Genomic DNA, 19,938 nt, shown 5'->3' on the forward strand with positions numbered 1-19,938 from the left:
TAGTTTAAGATCGACAGTATCTTAAAAAGCATTCCAATTTACATAATTTAACAGCAACAATGATGTTCCTGGCGCTATTCTGTCTATTACATAATGGCAAGATCACTAAATAGAGTCACTTTGGTGGGTCATCAGTTCGGCCATCTTTTGTCAGCAGCCTGCGAAGGCCTGCCTAAAGAGGATGGTCTTGCAGGCTCTGCGGAATTGGTCTAGACTCCGCAGAGCCCTCACCTCTTCCGGGAGCTGGTTCCACAGGCACGGAGCTGCAACGGAGAAAGCCTGTGCGCGGGTGTTCTGCAATTTCGCCTCCTTTGGCCCAGGGATAGTCAGCTTGTTCTTCCCTGCTGACCTCAGTGCTCTTTGGGGCTCATATGGGGAGAGACGGTCCCTCAGGTAGGCAGGTCCTCGACCATATAGGGCTTTAAAGGTAATGACCAGCACTTTGTAGCGAACCCGGTATGTAACTGGCAGCCAGTGCCGTTTGCACAGCCTTAATACCACAAAAATATGGAATTCCTTCCATCAGGGAAGTTGACTAAGCACCATAGGTATTGGCCTTCAAGAGCCAGGCAAGGGTGATTTTATTTTAGTTTGATACGTATTTGATACGTATTGGCTGAGTCCAGACCGGCATTTTAAGCCAACACAGGGATGGCTCACAGACGGTTAAAAAAAATCAAGTCCAAACATGCACATCTGCCACCCGTCCTGCTCCCATACTCACCCCATCCTCTGGTGTCTCTGAGGTGGCTCAAAAAGCTACTACTTAGAAAGTGGTATCAAATCCTTCATGCCATCCATCTTTCTGGGCATCTGAACATGTGAGCACCCAAGCAAGGCGAATCGGTGGTGTGAATCCGCCAGTCCACTCTAGACACTCACCGGCATTCTTTTTTAAAAAAAAAAAACTGCCCAAAGTGCATTTGTGCATATGGAAAAACAACCACCTGACCGTGCCAAAGTGCTTTCCACATGGAAACAGGCAACTGGCGTGGAAGTGTCTGATTGGGATTCGGCCACACCATTTTGAACCAGCCAGATCTGAGATGCCTCCCATGCACCCAAAGCTGCTGGTCTGGACCCAGCCATTATGTGTCTGTCCTGATGCTGCCTTTTTGGAGATATGTGATAGTTGTCTCTTATGGTTTATTTAATTGTTTGTTATTGTTTTCTTTTTTGTGATCATAAGTTGCCCAGAAACCTCTTAAAGGTTCTTTCATAAAATAAACCACTTTCATACAATAAACTCGTCTCAGACATCTCGCCAGAATATTCAGAAAATCTGTTCACAATCCTTTTGCGAGGCCCATTTACCCTCAGGGATGTTTAATTCCCCAGGCTGAAACACAATGTGCTCTTTATTATCAAGTTTTTAAGGACCATCTTGAGGATACGTAACTGGAAAAGTGCACCAATGTCTGTAATATCTGCTTTGTTGCTATAAATTATATCACAAGAAAATGTAGACTGTCTCATATAATTCCACACCGCAGTCATCAAACTGTTTTGGGAACACTCACAATATAAACATCAGTACCCCTGAGATCACAGCTAGTAGGGCTCAAAAGATTACTTATCCTGTGATCTATAGTTTCTCAAACATTAGTGCCCCAGGCAGTGAAATAGTCATGTCCAAATCCCATTGAAATCAATGACATTAAAGTGCTTAGTGAAATGCCTAAAACCACCTGATTTCAAAGGTATCAAGATTTTTTTTTGCCACATTATTACATTGTATTTGCATAAGAACCATTAAAGTTGCTACTCACCCTTATGTATGGGGGGAGGTGTTAAGTGCCATCAGGTTGCTTCCAATTTATGATGACCCTATGGAATTAACTGCCTCCTAAATGACCTCTCATTAACAGCCATTCTTGCAAACTGAGGACCATGGCTTCCTTGATAGTCAATCTATCTCATATTGGATCTTCCTCTTCTCTTGCTGCCTTCGACTTTGCTTATTAGGGATGAGCATGCACCGCATTTTTGCAGTTCAGTTTGTGGCTGAACCATAAACCTATACTGTGGGGAAACACCATCTTGTTGTGTGGGTTTAACTGTCTGTGGATTGGATGGGAGGAGACCAGGGCTTTTTTTGTAGAAAAAGCCCAGCATGAACTGATTTGCATATTAGGCCACACCCCCTGATGCCAAGCCAGCCAGAACTGCTTTCCTGTACATTCCTGCTCAAAAAAAGCCCTGGAGGAGACTATCTAGGTAGGCCTTGGCCTAATCTCTACCTTATTCCCCCGTCCCCTCCTGCAGTCTGAGGGCAAATCCCTTGAGAGGACTGGAAAGCCATCAAGGTTAGAGGAGATCTGCCCCAGAGCGCTGCAGGAGGGAGAGCCAGTTTCTGGGTGCAGAGCTGGCCCTAGACTATCTGTCACCCTAGGCAAGGCTAACTTCTGCCCCCCACCCGATAACCATTTTTAAAAACAGATGAATTGTGGGACAAATGAAAAGCACAAAACTTGAACTTGCTCCATGGCCTAGATAGCCCAGGCAAGCCTGATCTTGTCAGATCTTGGAAGCTGAGCAGGGCCGACTCTGACAAGTATTTGGATGGGAGACCTTCTTGAAATAACAAAGTTGGGAGGGAAGGCTCTGTACAGCATCTCAGTTGGGCATTTTTCTCTAAGCCTGAGCTGACCATTTGCTTTGGAGGACAGAAGAGAGAATTAGAGAAGGTGTCCAGGCTTATTCTCCAAGGCTCATACTTTTGCTTCATTGCCTGCTGTAGAAATGTTTCATTTACCAAATGGTCCATATGCTATTATTCTTTAAAGAGTTAAACAGAACTTCTGCTAACAGGAATGAGCTACTATCAGAAACAAAGCAAGTTCTAGGCACTTAAGAGACATCATAAATGGAACTTCTATTTTTGTTGTTCAGTCGCACAGTCGAGTCTGAATCTTTGTGACCCCATGGACAAAGTCACACCAGGCCCTCCTGCCTTCCACCATCCTCCGAAGTCTGCTCAAATTCATGTTAGTTACATCAGTAACGCTGTCCAGCCATCTCATCTTTTGCCGTCCCCTTTTTCTTTTGCCCTCTGTCTTTCCCAGAATCAGGATCTTCTCCAGGGAGTGCTCCCTTCTCATTTGGTGGCCAGAGTATTTGAGCTTCAGCTTCAGCACCTGACTTTCCAGGGAACAGTCTGGATTGATTTCCATTCGGACTGACTGATTTGATCTTTTTGCAGTCCAAGGGACTCTCAAGATTCTTCTCCAGCACCACAGCTCAAAAGCATCTATTCTTCTGCGCTTGGCCTTCCTTATGGTCCAGCTCTCACAGCCATACATTACTACTGGGAATACCATCGCTTTGACTATACAGACTTTTGTTGGCAGGCTGATGTTTCTACTTTTTATTATACTGCCCAGGTTTGCCATAGCTGTCCTCCCAAGGAGCAAGTGTTGTTTAATTTCATGGCTACAGTCACCAGCTGGATCCCAGGAATGTGAAGTCTGTCACTACTTCCATGTCTTTCCCTTCTATTTGCCAAGGTGTGATGGGGCCGGATGCTATGATCTTAGTTTTTTGATGCTGAGTTTCAAGTCTACTTTTGTGCTCTCCTCTTTCACCCTCAACAAAAGGTTCTTTAGGTCCTCCTCACTTTCTGCCATTAGAGTGGTGTCATCTGCCTATCTGAGGTTGCTGATGTTTTTCCCAACAATCTTAATTCCGGTTTGTGCTTCATCCAGGCCAGCATTCCACATGATGTACTCTGCATATAAATTAAATAAGCAGGGTGACAATATACATCCTTATCGAACTCCTTTTCCTATTCTAAACCAATCAGTTGTTCAATATCCCGTTCTGACAGTTGCTTCTTGACCCTTATTCAGGTTTCTCAGGAGACATGTGAGGTGGTCAGGTACTCCCATCTCTTTAAGGACTTGCCACAGTTCGTTGTGATCCTCACAATCAAAGGCTTTAGCATAGTCAATGAAACAGAAATAGACGTTTTTCTGATACTCCCGTAATTTCTCCATAATCCAGCGAATTTTGGCAATTTGATCTCTAGCTCCTCTACCGCTCTGAAACCCAGCTTAAACTTCTGATAGTTCCTAATCGACATACTGCTGAAGCCTAGCTTGTAGGATCTTTAACATGACCTTGCAATGGTATGATAGTTTGAACATTCCTTGGCATTACCCTTCTTTGGGATTGGAATATAAACTGATCCTTTCCAATCCTGTGGCCACTGTTGTGTTTTCCAGATTTGTTGACATAATGTGTGCATCACTTTAACAGCATCATCTTTTAGGACTTTGATAAGCTCAATTGGGATACCATCATCTCCGCTCGCTTTGTTTTTAGTAATGCTTTTTAAGGCCCATTTGACTTCACACTCCAGAATGTCTGGCTCAAGATGAGCGATTTCACTGTCATGGTTGTCAAGGACATTGAGATCCTTCTTGTATAAATCTTCTGTGTATTCTTGCCACCTCTTCCTGATCTCTTCTGCTTCTGTTAGGTCCCTACCGTTTTTGTCCTTTATCATGGCCACCTTTGTAGAAAACATTCCCTTGATTTCTCCAATTTTCTTGAAGAGATCTCTTGTCCTTCCCATTCTATTATTTTCCTCTATTGCTTTGCATTATTCCTTCAGGAAGGCCTCCTTATCTCTCCTTGCTGTTCTCTGGAAATCTGCATTCAGTTGGGTGAATCTTTCCTTTTCACCTTTGCCTTTCACTTTCCTTCTTTCCTCAGCTATTTGTAAAACCTCATTAGACAGCCACTTTGCTTTCTTGCATTTCTTTTTCTTTGGGATGGTGCTGGTTGCTGCCTTCTGTACAATGTCATGAACCTCCATCCATAGTTCTTCAGGCACTCTGTCTATCAACTCTAGTCCTTTAAATCTATTCTTCACCTCCACTGTATATTCATAAGGGATGTAATCAAGGTCAAACCTGAATGGCCTAATGGCTTCCCCGGTTTTCTTCAGTTTACGCCTGAATTTTGCAAAGAGTAGCTCATGATCTGAGCCAGAGTCAGCTCCAGGTCTTCTATTTAGAGCTACATAAAGGCATAAACTATACCCCAGTCTCTCTCAAACACATCCTATGCTGTGCAAAGAACAACTCAGCAGGGGCTGAGAAATTCACCCCTCGGGAATTGATCTCTCAAAATTTCCAAAGAGGATCACTTCCAAAGCCCAGTTTCAAAAAGCCTTTAAGGAAAGAGAAACCCACAGGGACCTCCTTGCAGTATCAATGGCCAGCATCTCTCTTATCTTCCAAAATTTCTACTTATTGGTTAATAAGTAAAATAAGTTTTACTTATTGGTAATCGTCCCTTAGAGGGAAAGAGCACTCTTTCTCCATCCTTTGTTAAGATGCAGGGGAACTGATCTCTGCAGTCTGGAGATGAGCTGTAATTCTATGGGCTCCCCAGGTTCCACCGGGAGGCTGGTATCCCTACTTCAAATGCAAACAGAACCAGTGAGCCCAACAGAAATAACACCAAACCACAGACTCCAAGCTACAACAAATGCATGACTTTTTTAAAAACCCTAAACCCACACCTTCAGTTAACTCTTATTAACATATAAAAAGAAAACTGCTCTTGATTAGGAAAACTGATCAGTCATCTTCATGGGCTTATTGTTATTTGCTAAATTATAAAATCCAGAATAGAAAATCTAATAGAAAAAATGGCAATTATAATTTCAAGGATCAATAAAAGATTATTTTTTCATGTCCATTGAACTATATGTGAAGATGAAGTAGCCCAGCTGAACACCATTCTTCCTTGTCTTTATCAGCCCTGGGTATTATACAATGTATAGTGCTGATATACAAATAATAAAATGCAACATTTGCAGTATCCTACCATCCATGTGTAAAAGGCAGAGAGAGTTTTCCCATGTTCCCAGTCTCCTTGGCTGCACCTACTTCCAACCCCTGGGAATATCACTCCCAGAATGAAAGAATTTTGCACAGGAACAGCTGTGAGGATTGACAGGGTGAAGTGAGGGGGAACAAGGGAAACACCACGCCCAAGAGAAAACTGGGGGAAGAGACAGAAAGCAAAGAAGGAGAGAAGGAAGGGGGGGACAACATGCCCAGGAGAAAGCGCGGGGTGGGGGGACGACAGAAAGCAGGAAGGAGAGAAGTTAGAGGAGAAGGCTGGGAGGGAAACAATGTGGCCGGGAGAAAGCAGAGGGGGGCGAAGGAAGGAGAGAAGGAAGCGGAGCGGGCAGGGAAGTGAGAGAGCCGAGGGCAAGCAGGGAAAAGGCGGCAGGGAAGAGAGAGAGCTGGGGGCAAGTGGGAGAAAGGCAGCGGGGGGAGCCAAAGACCAGGGGCGAGCAGGAAAAAGGCAGCAGGGAAGAGAGAGAGCTGGAGGCAAGCAGGAGAAAAGCGGCGGGGATGGCCTCTGCGAGAGGGGTCGCCCAATTTGGCACCCCACTGGATCAGGGCCCTAGGCAAACACCTAGTTTGCCTAGTGGAAGGGCCAGCCCTGCCTGGGTGGGAACTGCCATTTATATTATTGAGTTTTGGGGCAGGAAGCCAGTGAACCGTTGGTTGGAGCTTACCACAAACAGAGGCAGTGTAGCTCTGCTTCTGGGCCAGAGATGGTGGCCATTTAGGGGGATATGTTTGACTAGCTCACTCCAGAGTAACCAAGTAAGGTACCTCCCCTGCATACCATCTAGATAGGACATGAGTTTAGAGAAGGGAGAGACATGAAGCATTTTTGTCTATGGTATTTTATTTCTTCCATTCACTTCTGATATGCCTGTATATAGGTTGTGGGTTTTAAATAAATCCTTTGATTGTTGAAGGAGTGAAGTTCCTCTGTACCACATAGCTCCCCCAACCAATTGGAAACACTTGGAGTGGGTCAGGGAATCCCTAGGGAGTGGTAAAATGGTCAATTGCCAACTCTCCAGGGAAGATCCAAAGATCCCTGGGAAGCCCAAAGGTGGGTTTCTAGTGACACCAGAAGGAGGTTAGAAGGCTGTCCTACCTAACCAGTGGTGGTAGCAACACCCTGAGGCAGTGGAGTGGAACGGCTCCTTCAGAATCCCAGGAGGGGTCAGCTGAACTGGGGCCTGCCACCTGACACAGGCCCAGTTCATCACATATACAAATTGGGAGGTTAGTTTGCAAACCAAAGCAGTTCATACCAGTTTGTGAGCCATCTGAAGTTTAAATCACTGCTTACCAGCGATGGGCGAAAAGAAGTGGTTTAATTGGCTCCAAGCCATTTAAACCAAACAGCCAAGGAGCTGTTTTTTGTGAAGAGCAGAAAGTAGGGGTTTAAACCCATGAACCGCTACAAACTGCATCAAAATTCATGAAAGTTCATGGTGGCTCTTTAGTTCATGGACATGGTTTTGCAAACCAAAAACTGGCCAAGATTCATGATGAATTTTAGTTTGTCAGCCAGTTCATGCCCATCTCTAATTATTATTGGCTTTTCCAGTGACTCTTGTCTTCTTGTAATGTGACTGAAGGACAAGAGTCTGAGTTTAGTCATTTTAGCTTCCAGGGAGAGTTCAGTACTATGTATAAAACTGTGAACCAGAATGGAATCTTGGGGCAAGTCTCGTGTCAAATATCTCAAGGATTACCCATAATCATTCTTCCTTGCCACTAAGGAATAACAAGAAAACCAGTCTAACGTGTTGTTTACCGCATGAGTAAATAAAACTGGAAGGTTCCATTTAGATTATTACACATACAGTTGAATGAATCAGCTTTACTAGTGAGGTAAATATATTGTTCCTTTTAATAGGTCATTCAGCTTTGCCTGGACGACAGGCACTCGTGGGACCTGGTTCCAGCACCTTCTTTTTGAACAAAGAAATGGCACTCATTCAAAAAAAAAATTTCTCCTAATTTACAGGTCACTTCCTATTACTCTACGCCTGGATCCCTGGGGAATTCTACAGCCATTGTCACTCTTCCCCACTTACAGCAACACCTGTCAGTGAATATGTATGTAAAAGAATTCTTTCTTGTTTCTATTGGGAGGGGGAGCATTGCCGGGGCTAGGATATTGTTTCCTAGCAACCACAGAATAGGGTGAACTTTTCCTCTAGTCTGACATAAAAGTGGGGCCAAAGCTTCTAGAAATGAGAAAATACAATAAAGAGTGAGTGCTAGATCTTGGGGTTATTAGCCTGTCCACCTCCCAGGGACGGTGGGGAGGGACGGTGGCTCAGTGGTAGAGCATCTGCTGGGTAAGCAGAAGGTCCCAGGTTCAATCCCTGGCGTCTCCAAAAAAGGGTTCAGGCAAATAGATGTGAAAAACCTCAGCTTGAGACCCTGGAGAGCCGCTGCCAGTCTGAGTAGACAATACTGACTTTGATGGGCCAAGGGTCTGATTCAGTATAAGGCAGCTTCATAGGTCCATATGTCCATCCCAGAAAGATAATATTTGCCTTTTAGGGAAAACAAATATGCATGCAAACCCCTGCCAATACAGGTTCTGAAAGGAATCTGGTCACTCTCCCAAATTCTAACATACACTCTTGTGCATTCCTGGATTCTGAGTTTATTGCTTCAGGGATGTCATTTAAACTAATGGAAGAGCATTATGCTCTGGGGAGAAGAACCTTCTGGTGATCCCTGGAGTGAAAGAGATCCAGGCTGTCTTCAGCCAGAGCCCTGGCGCCAACCTGGTGGAACATTCTGCCAAATGACATCTGTGCTTTGTGGCACCTAGTGCAGTTCCACTGGGCTTGTAAGACAGAGATGTTCCACCTCCAGGCCTGCGGTTGAAGACAGCAACAGTTTCCACTGAGCCTGGCCTCTTCTCTCTCTCATCTTTCCCTATGGGGAAGAACATAAATTAGTCCTTTAAGCGCCAACAGTAATAGTCATAGAATTTGTTTTATTGTTTTAACTGTTTTAATTCTAACTTGCAAATGCGTTTATTGAAATGTTGTTCAGTGCCCTGAGTCTTGCACATAGGAGAGGGCAGTCTACAAATAAAATCAATCAATAAATAATAGTGTCTTTTAAATCATATGTTTGTATCCATTCATTCAGCATTCTTAATTCTTTGTCTTTTATTTACCTAATTCACTGGCCCTCTGGAACATTCTACCATTATGTCACAGAGGTGTTATTTGAACAGTCTTCAGACCAATTTATGTTCGACCAAGAGTAAAACAGCATTTCTTAATATGGTATAAAACAAATAGTTGTATCCTCATTTTATGTTGTGTATACAGAGTTGTCTCTACAGATAACATATTTGTGTTTTAATTCCCTATGTTTCACCAGGTGCGTTGCCTTACACTCCTACACAGCTCATGGTCCAGATGAACTAGAACTGCAAAAAGGAGAAGGCATTCGTATTTTGGGGAAATATCAAGAAGGCTGGTTAAAAGGAATGTCGTTGGTCTCAGGAAAAGTTGGGATCTTCCCCAGCAATTACGTCACACCATTTTTCAGGTCTGTGGAGAGGTAAATCTAAGTTGGTAAATACCAAAATAAGTGAAATGAAGAACTTCCATGGAAGAACTTCACATTTGATTTGGCCCAGTTTGACTAAAAAACTAAAAAGCAGGGGAAAGCCAAAGGCAATGGAACCATTAGATAACAAAAGGTATTAAAGGAGTGCTGAAGGATGATAAAGATATTAAAGAATTGTGCTGAATTCTTTATATTGGCCTTCACTGCATAGCTGTTGGAGAGACATCCACATCTGGACCGGCACGTCCCAGTAGGCCAGGTAGGCAGCTGCCTAGGGCACCACCTGGCCACTCCCCACGTGTGCCCCCCTACCCCTGGTGCCACTTCCCCATTGCCGCCACGCTCACCCTTGCCGCCTGCCTTTCCACCACCCTCCTCTGCCTCGCTGCCTACCAGGAGTGCTGCTGGCGGGCAGTGGCAGCAGGGTGAGTGCACTTGAAGCTTGCCCTCCCTTGCTGTGGAAGGCTTCCATGGCAAGGGAGGGTAGGCTCCAAGCACCTCCAAGCACATGCACTGCCCCACCAACCCCGCTCAGCCTTCCCAGGTTTGTGCTTCCAGTCTAACAGAATCCAGGGGGAATCTGGGAAATGACTGACCTATAATTTAGTATCTGTCCCATGTATGTCAGTTTAAAATGTATTAAAGTTAGAACTGTTGACACACAGAAGAACAACCCTCCTTGAAGAAGAATCTGCGTTGCATCTGCAAAAGAAAAACACAGTTCACCAACCTTTTTATTGTTATTTGAGTCTGTAAATGTTTAAATACGGGCAATCTGGCACTTGTACTGCTGGAATATCTTTAGTAAATTTAGCAGTAATGAGATAAGAGGAGATCACATTCTCTGATTAATCAGTACCTGATTAAAGAAGAGGATAATAATAAATAGACAGTTTTCTTAACAAAAGGAAGTAAGCAGTGGGCTCCCCCCAAAATCTATGTTGAACCTGATGCTATTTTAAATAGTTATTAAATTTTTTTTGAAGTCAGGATGAGCAGTAAGGTAGCCAAGATTACTGATGATAAGGTAGCCAAGATTACTGATGATACTGAAATTATTCAAGACAGTATAATCGAAATTGAACAAAGGATTATATTGCCAGAATTGTATTGCCTTTAGCTTTCAGACACCTTTAGTTACACCATCTCAAGATATATCACAAGTATAGCAAAAAGTGACCAAAAGGGTTTTTTTGGAGTACTTTCTATACAAGGCACCTTTAAAAAAGGATAGAATAATTCCACTAGGAGTTAGTTGTGATAATGTAACTTGACATACCAGATGCTGGGACACAAAGAAAAGGGTTGTATCCTTTATACCTTCCTTATAATCTTCCCATAGGAATCTGGTTGACTGATACTGAACATTTTGGTCTGATACAATAGGGCTGTGCTTATGTTCTTGTTGAAACCAAGTCAGCAGACACAGTACTGAGTTATGCAAAAATCAGAGTTAAATATGGCGAGAAATGGTAACCAGAACATAATTATATATTTTTCAGATATCAAGGGAAGCATTAAAAATGTTTCCCCATTTCCTTTTGTCCCTTAAAAGGTGATAGTCAATTTCAAGAAGTTGTGATTTAGAAATGCCTTGTCTGCCACATATTGGACTCCTGAAAAATTACTTGTGGATTATTGTAGATCCCAGTAGCACTTATTGCAGGTTAGACACTGATGGATATGACGGTGAAGTGAGACTACTGCAGAAGGATGAACAGCCAAAGGCCTGTGGGGGTAACTTTCCAGATCAGCCAACACTGTTTCCATATGTAATCATATCAAAACAACTCAGCCCTCTCTCATGACACATAGCCATACTGCTGCTCTGAAAACACCTAAAAAAGTAAGAGGTGAATTGTTGAACCAGTCCAAGTACTAAGGAAATGAAATGTGAAATTTGGTCATGCATCTTGAGTTTGTGTGTGTGTGTGTGTGTGTGTTTTTAAGGAACTTGCAGTTTGGTTTGAGAAATCTACAATTTTGTTTATAAGGATCTCAAATAACAGGTGCCATTCTGAATCATTCCACACTGGACTTTTATCCATCTCCGGGTATAATTTGTCATACCAGTCTCATCCAGCCCTTTCATTTTTCCTGTTAAACTTCTTATGTGTGTTAAGAAAACAAAATAAGTATTCTTTAGTGAGTCAAGTATGTCCTGCATATAATCACCAAATGAAATAAAGGTTGTATACTTGTTTGAGGATGACCCAAGTAATATGCAGGTGGTTTCCTATTTACATACCATCATCTACATCTCAGTAAAGCCATTCATACAGCCCCGTGGTGCAGAGTGGTAAAGCTGCAGTCCTGCAGTCCTAAGCTTACTCATGACCTGAGTTCGATCCTGGCAGAAACTGGGTTCAGGTAGTTGGCTCCAAGTTGACTCAGCCTTCCCTCCTTCCGAGGTTGGTAAAATGAGTACCCAGCTTGCTGGGGGAAAAGTGTAGATGACTGACGAAGACAATGGCAAATCACACTGTAAAAAAGTCTACCGTGAAATCATCGTGATGCGATGTCACCCCAGAGTCAGAAACGACTGGTGCTTGCACAGGGGACTACTTTTAGCTTTAAAGCCATTAATGCTTTAGTGGAAACATGGACAATGTTCGCTTGAGTGGAGCCGCTGGTATCTTATGTTTAGTCTTTACCATGTGGCATCTTCTTAGAAGTTGATGCTAAGGCAGAAGGCTGTAGCACTGAGCTCCTTTCAGGGCCTCCAACAAAGGGGGATGGGGGGACAAAATTTGGGGAGCCCAAGTCAACTGGAGGACTCTCAAAGCCAGTGTCATGCGGCATCCAGCTGAAAGTGTTTCCATTTATTTTTAAAATGCAGTTCTGGCTGCAGCCACTAGTAATAATAATAATAATAATAATAAATTTTATTTCTATCCCGCCCTCCCCACCTCAGCAGGCTCAGGGCGGCTAACAACATTTTATAAAAACATACAATAATAATAATAAAACCTTTAAGTTTAACAATATAAAACATCAACAATAAACTTAATAACATTAAAAACCAGTTCAATAAATACAGTTATTCTGCGGTATAGTTCTTCAACCGCGTTGGCGGCTCCTTAATTTCTGATCTTCCTAACAGTCCGGGTGTGCAAATTTGAAAAGGACGGTCTTGCAGGCCCTGCGGAACTGCTCAAGGTTCCGCAGGGCCCGCACCTCCTCGGGGAGTCGGTTCCACAGAGTAGGAGCCGCAATCGAGAATGCCCGTGCTCTGGTGCTCTGATATTTTATCTCCTTCGGCCCGGGGATGGTCATTAGATTTTTCCCAACTGACCTCAGTGCTCTCTGGGGTTCGTATGGGGAAAGACGGTCCCTCAGGTAGGCAGGTCCTCGGCCATATAAGGCTTTAAAGGTAACGACCAACACTTTGTACTGGACTCGGTATACAATCGGCAGCCAGTGCAGTTCACGCAGCCCCGGCTGTATATGCTCCCGTTTTGGGAGCCCCAGCAACAGCCTGGCTGTTGGACACAGGGACACTAGGACACAGGGAAGCCTGTGCACAGTGAAAGGCACTCTTTTATTGGCTATTTTTGCCTTTTTCCAAGACTGAAGCAACTTACCTAACAGATCATGCTAACATGATCATCAGCCAAGCCAGCACTGGTGCAAGACAGCACAATGATGACTGCTACAAGAACTGGCAGCCTGCTAACTGTTTTGATATGAGAACTGGCAGCCTGCAGCCTTTCTTTCTTCCTTTCCCTGCCAGGGCTGGCACATCTATTAGGAAGCACATCTAGTGTGCAGCCCAGGGGGGAGGGCGCTGGTGTCAGCCCTCCCTACCACCCTCGCCTCCGGGGCAAGGGAAATAAGCAAGCCTGGCGGTGTGGCACAGGAAACTGAAAGGAAAGGTAATGCAGTCAAAACCCTTGGGGAAGCTTGGAGGCTATTTAAAACTACAATCCTAGAAGCTCAGATAAAATATATATCACAAGTTAGGAAAGGCGCAAACAGGTATAAGAGAAGGCCTGCATGGTTAACAAACAAAGTAATGGAAGCTGTAAAAGGTAAGAAGGACTCCTTTAAGCAGTGGAAAGCTAGTCCAAGTGAGATTAAACAAAGGGAACACAGGCTGTGGCAAATCAAATGCAAGACTGTGATCAGGCAGGCAAAAAGGGACTATGAGGAGCATATTGCAAAAAACATAAAGACCAACAATAAAAATTTCTTCAAATATATTAGAAGCAGGAAACCAGCCAGGGAGGCAGTGGGGCCCTTGGATGACCAAGGGGTAAAAAGATTACTGAAGGAGGATAGGGAAATGGCTGAGAAGCTGAATGCATTTTTTGCCTCCGTCTTCACTGTGGAAGACGAGAAGTGTTTGTCCGCTCCATAACCACTAATTTTGGAAGGGGTGTTGAAAGACCTGAGTCAGATTGAGGTGACAAGACAGGAGGTCCTACAATTGATAGATGAATTAAAAACTAATAAGTCACCAAGTCTGGATGGCATACATCCAAGAGTTCTGAAAGAACTCAAAGGTGAACTTGTGGATCTCCTGACAAAAATATGTAATCTTTCATTGAAATCTGCCTCTGTTCCTGAGGGCTGGAAGGTAGCAAATGTCACCCCCATCTTTAAAAAGGGTTTCAGAGGAGATCTGGGAAATTACAGGCCAGTCAGTCTGACTTCAATACCGGGAAAGTTGGTAGAAAGCATTATCAAGAAAAGAATGGATAGGCACATTGATGAACACAAGTTATTGAGGAAGACTCAGCATGGGTTCTGTAAGGGAAGATCTTGCCTCACTAATCTGTTACAGTTCTTTGAGGGGGTGAATAACCATGTGGACAAAGGGGACCCAATAAATGTTGTTTACCTTGACTTCCAGAAAGCTTTTGATAAAGTTCCTCATCAAAGGCTCCTTAGTAAGCTCGAGAGTCATGGAGTAAAAGGACAGGTTCTCTTGTGGATCAAAAACTGGCTAATTAATAGGAAGCAGAGAGTGAGTATAAATGGGCAGTCTTCGCAGTGGAAGATGGTAAGCAGTGGGGTGCCGTAGGGCTCAGTACTGGGTCCCATGCTCTTTAACTTGTTCATTAATGATCTGGAGTTGGGAGTAAGCAGTGAAGTGGCCAAGTTTGCAGATGCCACTAAATTGTTCAGGGTGGTGAGAACCAGAGAGGATTGTGAGGCACTCCAAAGGGATCTGATGAGTCTGGGCGAGTGGGTGTCAATGTGGCAGATGATGTTGAATGTGGCCAAGTGCAAAGTAATGCACATTGGGGCCAAGAATCCCAGCTACAAATACAAGTTGATGGGGTGTGAACTGGCAGAGATTGACCAAGAGAGAGATCTTGGGGTCATTGTAGATAACTCACTGAAAATGTCAAGGCAGTGTACGATTGCAATAAAAAAGGCCAACGCCGTGCTGGGAATTATTAGGAAGGGAATTGAAAACAAATCAGCCAGTATCATAATGCTCCTGTATAAATTGATGGTGCGGTCTCATTTGGAGTACTGTGTGCAGTTCTGGTCACTGCACCTCAAAAAGGATATTATAGCATTGGAAAAAGTCCAAAAAAGGGCAACTAGAATGATTAAAGGTTTGGAACACTTTCCCTATGAAGAAAGGTTAAAACTCTTGAGGCTCTTTAGCTTGGAGAAACGTTGACTGCAGGGTGACATGATAGAGGTATACAAGATAATGCATGGTATGGAGAAAGTAGAGAAAGAAGTACTTTTCTCCCTTTCTCACAATACAAGAACTCATGGGCATTCAATGAAATTGCTGAGCAGTCGGGTTAGAACGGATAAAAGGAGGTACTTCTTCACCCAAAGGGTGATTAACATGTGGAATTCACTGCCACAGGAGGTGGTGGCGGCTAGGGGTGTGCAAAAAAAATATAATTCGGAATTAATCAGATTTGGAAATATACGGGGCCAAAAAAATTGGAATACCGTATAGGGTTAGGAGGCAGAGCAACAGTGGCCTGGTGGCAGGCACACGCATTCTGAGATGCAGGAGGTGTGCTGCGCCACCAGACTCACCTTGGAGGGAAGGTGCAGTGCAGGGGCGGCATATTGCCTGGGGCACCAGCCTTGTGCTGGCACCCACGTGCCAGTGTTGTTCCCTGCACCCAGCTCAGCCAGATCTTGCAAAGCGGTAGTTACTGTGCTGAAGCAAGATAAAACTTTCTCTCTCTTTTCCTTCATTTAACTCCCTGTTTTCCACACCATTCTCAATCAGTTTCTCTTTCCTCCAATTAATTTGTTCTGTGTCTCTTCCCCCCTCCATTTATTTTCAGTCCTTGATCTCAGGTCCTTCTCATCCCTGCTTAGAGTAGTACAGTAGTGAACCTTTGTTAATATTATGAACAGAAGTAGGGAGGAGGGGTTCATATTTTCCTATGATCCGACCAAGTAGTAAAAGTTTTCTCCCTCCTCCACCCTTTACATGCATGGTAAAGGTATCAAGGGTGTCAAATTCATTTGTTATGAGGGCTGGATATGACATAAATGAGACCTTGTCAGACCGGGCCATGTGTATCATAAAATGTAATACCATGTAGTGTATATCCAAACGTTATAAAGGACACAAACACAATTAAAGATTTTTTTAAAAACTTAAAACATGCTTAAAAGGTTAGCACTCTTGCAATATTTTGTTTATTTAACAGTTTTTGATAACTAACACCTCTTGCTCTGAATTACTACATCAAAATCTGGAGACAGTGTGCTGCAGCAATCTTGAGTAGGCTATTCAGGTGTTGTTCAGGTGTGTACCTGTTAGGCTGCAAAGCTACTTTTGATTTATTGACATTGATTACGGAAATCTCATGCCTCTTGGAGCCTATGAGTCAGTGCTTTGAGCCTCAGACCCAGGGAAAAACATGAAATGGCTGGGCATTGCAAGGTTTGTTGCTTTGTGTGCTGATAAGCCGATAGAGAAAATAGAGGCTTTGCTCTGTAGCTCCTGTGGGACTTAGCAAGCCTGGCAAAGCAAGCTGTGATGCAGAAGGAAGCAAGAGAGAGAGAGAGAGAAGGAAGCAAATGACAGTGAGTTTCCCATGAGCCTGATAGAAGCCCTCCACGGTCCTGATCCTGATGGCATCCCAGCCCAAAACTCTGTGCCAGCTGGGCAAGGGGGCACATATAGATGTTAAACAACATCAGGGAGAGGATTGCCCTCTCAGGAACCCCATATGTTAAGGGGAACCTAGTTGACACCCTCACCTCAGCACCACCCTCTGTCCCCAATCTTGGAGAAATGAGATAAGTTACTGTAAGACCACCCCATGGACTCCTGTTGACAAGGAGGTGGGTCAACAGATCATGGTTGATCATGTCAAATACTGCTGTAAGATCTAACAATCGCACCAGTGTCAACCCACCTCAATCCAACTGTTTATGGAGATCATCTGCGAGGGTGACCAGTGCAATCCCCATCCCACAGCCAGGGCAGAAACTGGAATGGATCAAGTGTTGATGTGTTGTCCAGGAAACACTGGAACTGCTTGGCTACCACCCTCTCAGTTACCTTGCTCAGGAATGATAAGTTCAAAACTAGGCAGTAATTGGAAGGATCTAAAGGATCCAAGGATGGCTTTTTCAAGAGCAGTATTACCACAGCCTCCTTCAGGCCCTCAGGATAGACCCCCAAATCCAGGGACAGATTGATTCAAGGGGCCCCATATTCCCCCACCACTGGCTTTCACCAGCCATGAGGGACACAGATTCAGGAGGCATTGTGGAGAAATTTGTGATTTCACTGAACTGCCTACAAATGAAAACAAAACCTGCAACCATGTAGAAAATGGCTTTGTTCACTGCCTAACCCTCTATTTTGTCCAGAATAATAATAGGGGTGGGGTGGGGTGATAGTTTGTTCCATGCAATGAACCATGTTGGCTGGATGCTGAATTAATTCAGAAGAATCTCCATTAAGTCTAAGAGGAACGTTTACCATTCTTGAAATGGGTTGGCTTGAGATGATTGTGAACTCCAAATATAAAGTTTGAACAACTCTGAGACATTGTAAACCTTGATAATATGAACTGCAAGAAACCAGAGTGAAGAATTCCAGGTTTTAGTCTGTTGTGTGAGATAAGACATGGTCTATTGGAAATCTAACTATCCATGTTATTACTTTTACAGAAGACACACTTATTCATTTCTTCCCTTGGTTATATTTTACTATGTTAAATTGCTTAGTTCAAATTGGAGACACTGTAGCCACTTTGGGCCCCAAATTATCCCTTCAGATATCCACTGAACCTCTTTAATGAAAGAGAGACAGTAACCCTTCTTCATCTTTCTGGTTCATTTCTCCCCAACATAGCCTCTGATAACACAATGGCTCCGCCTCACCAATAAACTGAAGAAACAAACAATCAAAAGTCTGGCCCACTGATACGCTTAGCAGCTTCATAAAGTACCTCAGTTATGAACACCAATTTTAAGGCCTACTATTCTGTATTCTCCTTTGGAAATTTCCTCATAATAAATTGATGCCTTGGTTATTTTGATGAATCGCTGCCCCATTATTAAATCATAAATCATTTTTGAAGTGCAGAACAGTCACAAGAAGGTAACAAAAAGAGCTAGAAGTGCTGCCTTTTCCCTTCTCCCAAAGGAGTTAATGCAGATATGTCTCCATGGCTCAGGTTCCAAGCAAATTAGGAGCACTTAGGAGGGTTGTTTAAGCACCAGCATTGTGTAGGGGATTGATGGCCTTCTCAGCAATTTAACAGATTTAAGTGAAAGATCTATGTGGCCTCATCAGAGAAAGTAGATGAGTGAAGCAATAATAAGAAGTGACAGACACCATGGGGGAAGAAACCGCAGCTGTGGGAATAGAATTACAAGAAGCAAAGAGTGTGAAAATTTCCTCAGATCTTCCCTTCAGGATCACTGCCTTCCTTGGTGTCCCATCAAGAAATCCATTTGCGTTTTAAAGCCCCTCTCCCTCCCCTTTCTTTGCATCTGCACAGAAAATTATGGGGAATCAGTATGGCTCAGCTTACTGAATGACACCAGGGGAGTCTTCACCACTATAAAATTTCTACAGTAAAATGAACGAACTGCTAGTTTATAAAATGAAGCAAGATTAATTCACCAAGCTTCATTTGCTCCTTAGTGGTGCTCTCTTCCTTGCCATCTTTCAGTTAATCAGTGATTTCCAACAAATTACTGTACAATGGATTGAATTCAATACACAAGAAGCTCACATTTTATCCTCTTCTCTGCTGTTTTATATTCTAGTAAGCAGAATAAATCCTGAAGCTGCTATCTTGCTCACTCCTCTATGCAGAAATCATGAAATATACTCTGGATATACTTGTTACCTCCACTCCATTTCCCTCTGGATTTTTACTTCCAGATATATTTGCTTTGCGGCTGAATCATGTGGACATTTAAATGTCTGTCTGCATTATTTACTCGCCCACTTCTCCTCTTGTTCTTTTTTATCTGTCATTTCGTGCTCCCAGATAAATATCAGCAACTATCAGAAAATGGCACAGAGGCAGACAGGCCTCAACAACCAGCAACTGCCTAGCTGTCACATCCATTCCTGCTAGTAATCTGGCTCGGCTACTATGTTTAGTTACTGTGCATGTCCAGTTGTGAAAATGAATACATAGTCAGAGCCATAAACAGTAAATGTTGCAGCTGGCTTAAAAAACAAGGGCACCAGTGTTGACTGTTACAGTATCAAGGAGAGCTGATTAAGACTTGGATCCACTGGAATGTTTCTGTGGAGGGAAGAATTTCTGTTATGGAAGGTGACTTTCTCACCTCTCCCCTCCCCCTGCACCTCAAAAAATGCCTCCCAAAATGCTGTTCATGGAAAGAAGCATTTCAGAGGATATTCTGGGGTTCAACAAGATGGGGAGATGAGAAAGCTTTACGCTGCAGAATGAAATCCTAGCCACAGAAATGTTGCGGTGGCTCTAAGCCTAAAGCTGCATATCATTTGGCAGTTCACTGGAGTTGCAGCCATGCAAGCACTGGAAACTTTGTCAATGAAACTGGGTTTGCTCACTCCACGTAAATACTTGTGGCTTGATTTAAACTAGCAATTTGTAGCAGATATCCTTGCACATTCTGCTTTTGAATAAAAATTGTCAACAGCTTCGAACTACTTGTAAGGGAAGTCATATCCTAAATCAGTTATAAAATAAAAAATATGCATTGGCTGTGTTCTATCTGCCACAATATTACCCATAAAGTATGAGGTGTGAGGCAATGATGCTCTGTATTCTTGGTGATTGTGGGGCAACAGTGGAAGGGCTTCTAGAGTTTTGGCCCTGCTAGTGGACCTCCTGATGGTACCTGGTGACACAGTGTTGGACTGGATGGGCGATTGGCCTGGTCCATAATGGCTTCTCTTATGTTCAAAATAGAATCATTTATAGCACAGGCTATACTGTGAAAAATGTGGCCTTTGTGGTGTTTTGTTTTTACATGCAAATGCAGACTTTGTCATTAATATTTCTATTGTGGGATTCTGGCCCAGAAAATGATGCTAGGGATGCTG

The 19,938-nt window shown here is 43.4% G+C and overlaps 1 protein-coding gene across 1 annotated transcript in view; it reads left to right on the plus strand.

Moving 5' to 3' along the window:
* The window catches only part of SH3RF2 (SH3 domain containing ring finger 2), a 183,551-nt gene that overhangs the window by 155,079 nt on the left and 8,534 nt on the right, over positions 1 to 19,938 (plus strand). Inside the window, exons 6-7 of the mRNA XM_060240545.1 lie at positions 7,858 to 7,949; positions 9,243 to 9,413. Coding sequence (XP_060096528.1) covers positions 7,858 to 7,949; positions 9,243 to 9,413 — 263 coding nt within the window. The remainder of the gene's footprint in view (positions 1 to 7,857; positions 7,950 to 9,242; positions 9,414 to 19,938) is intronic.

Source organism: Heteronotia binoei, chromosome 5, assembly GCF_032191835.1.
Source record: "Heteronotia binoei isolate CCM8104 ecotype False Entrance Well chromosome 5, APGP_CSIRO_Hbin_v1, whole genome shotgun sequence".
Taxonomy (NCBI): Eukaryota; Metazoa; Chordata; class Lepidosauria; order Squamata; family Gekkonidae; genus Heteronotia; species Heteronotia binoei.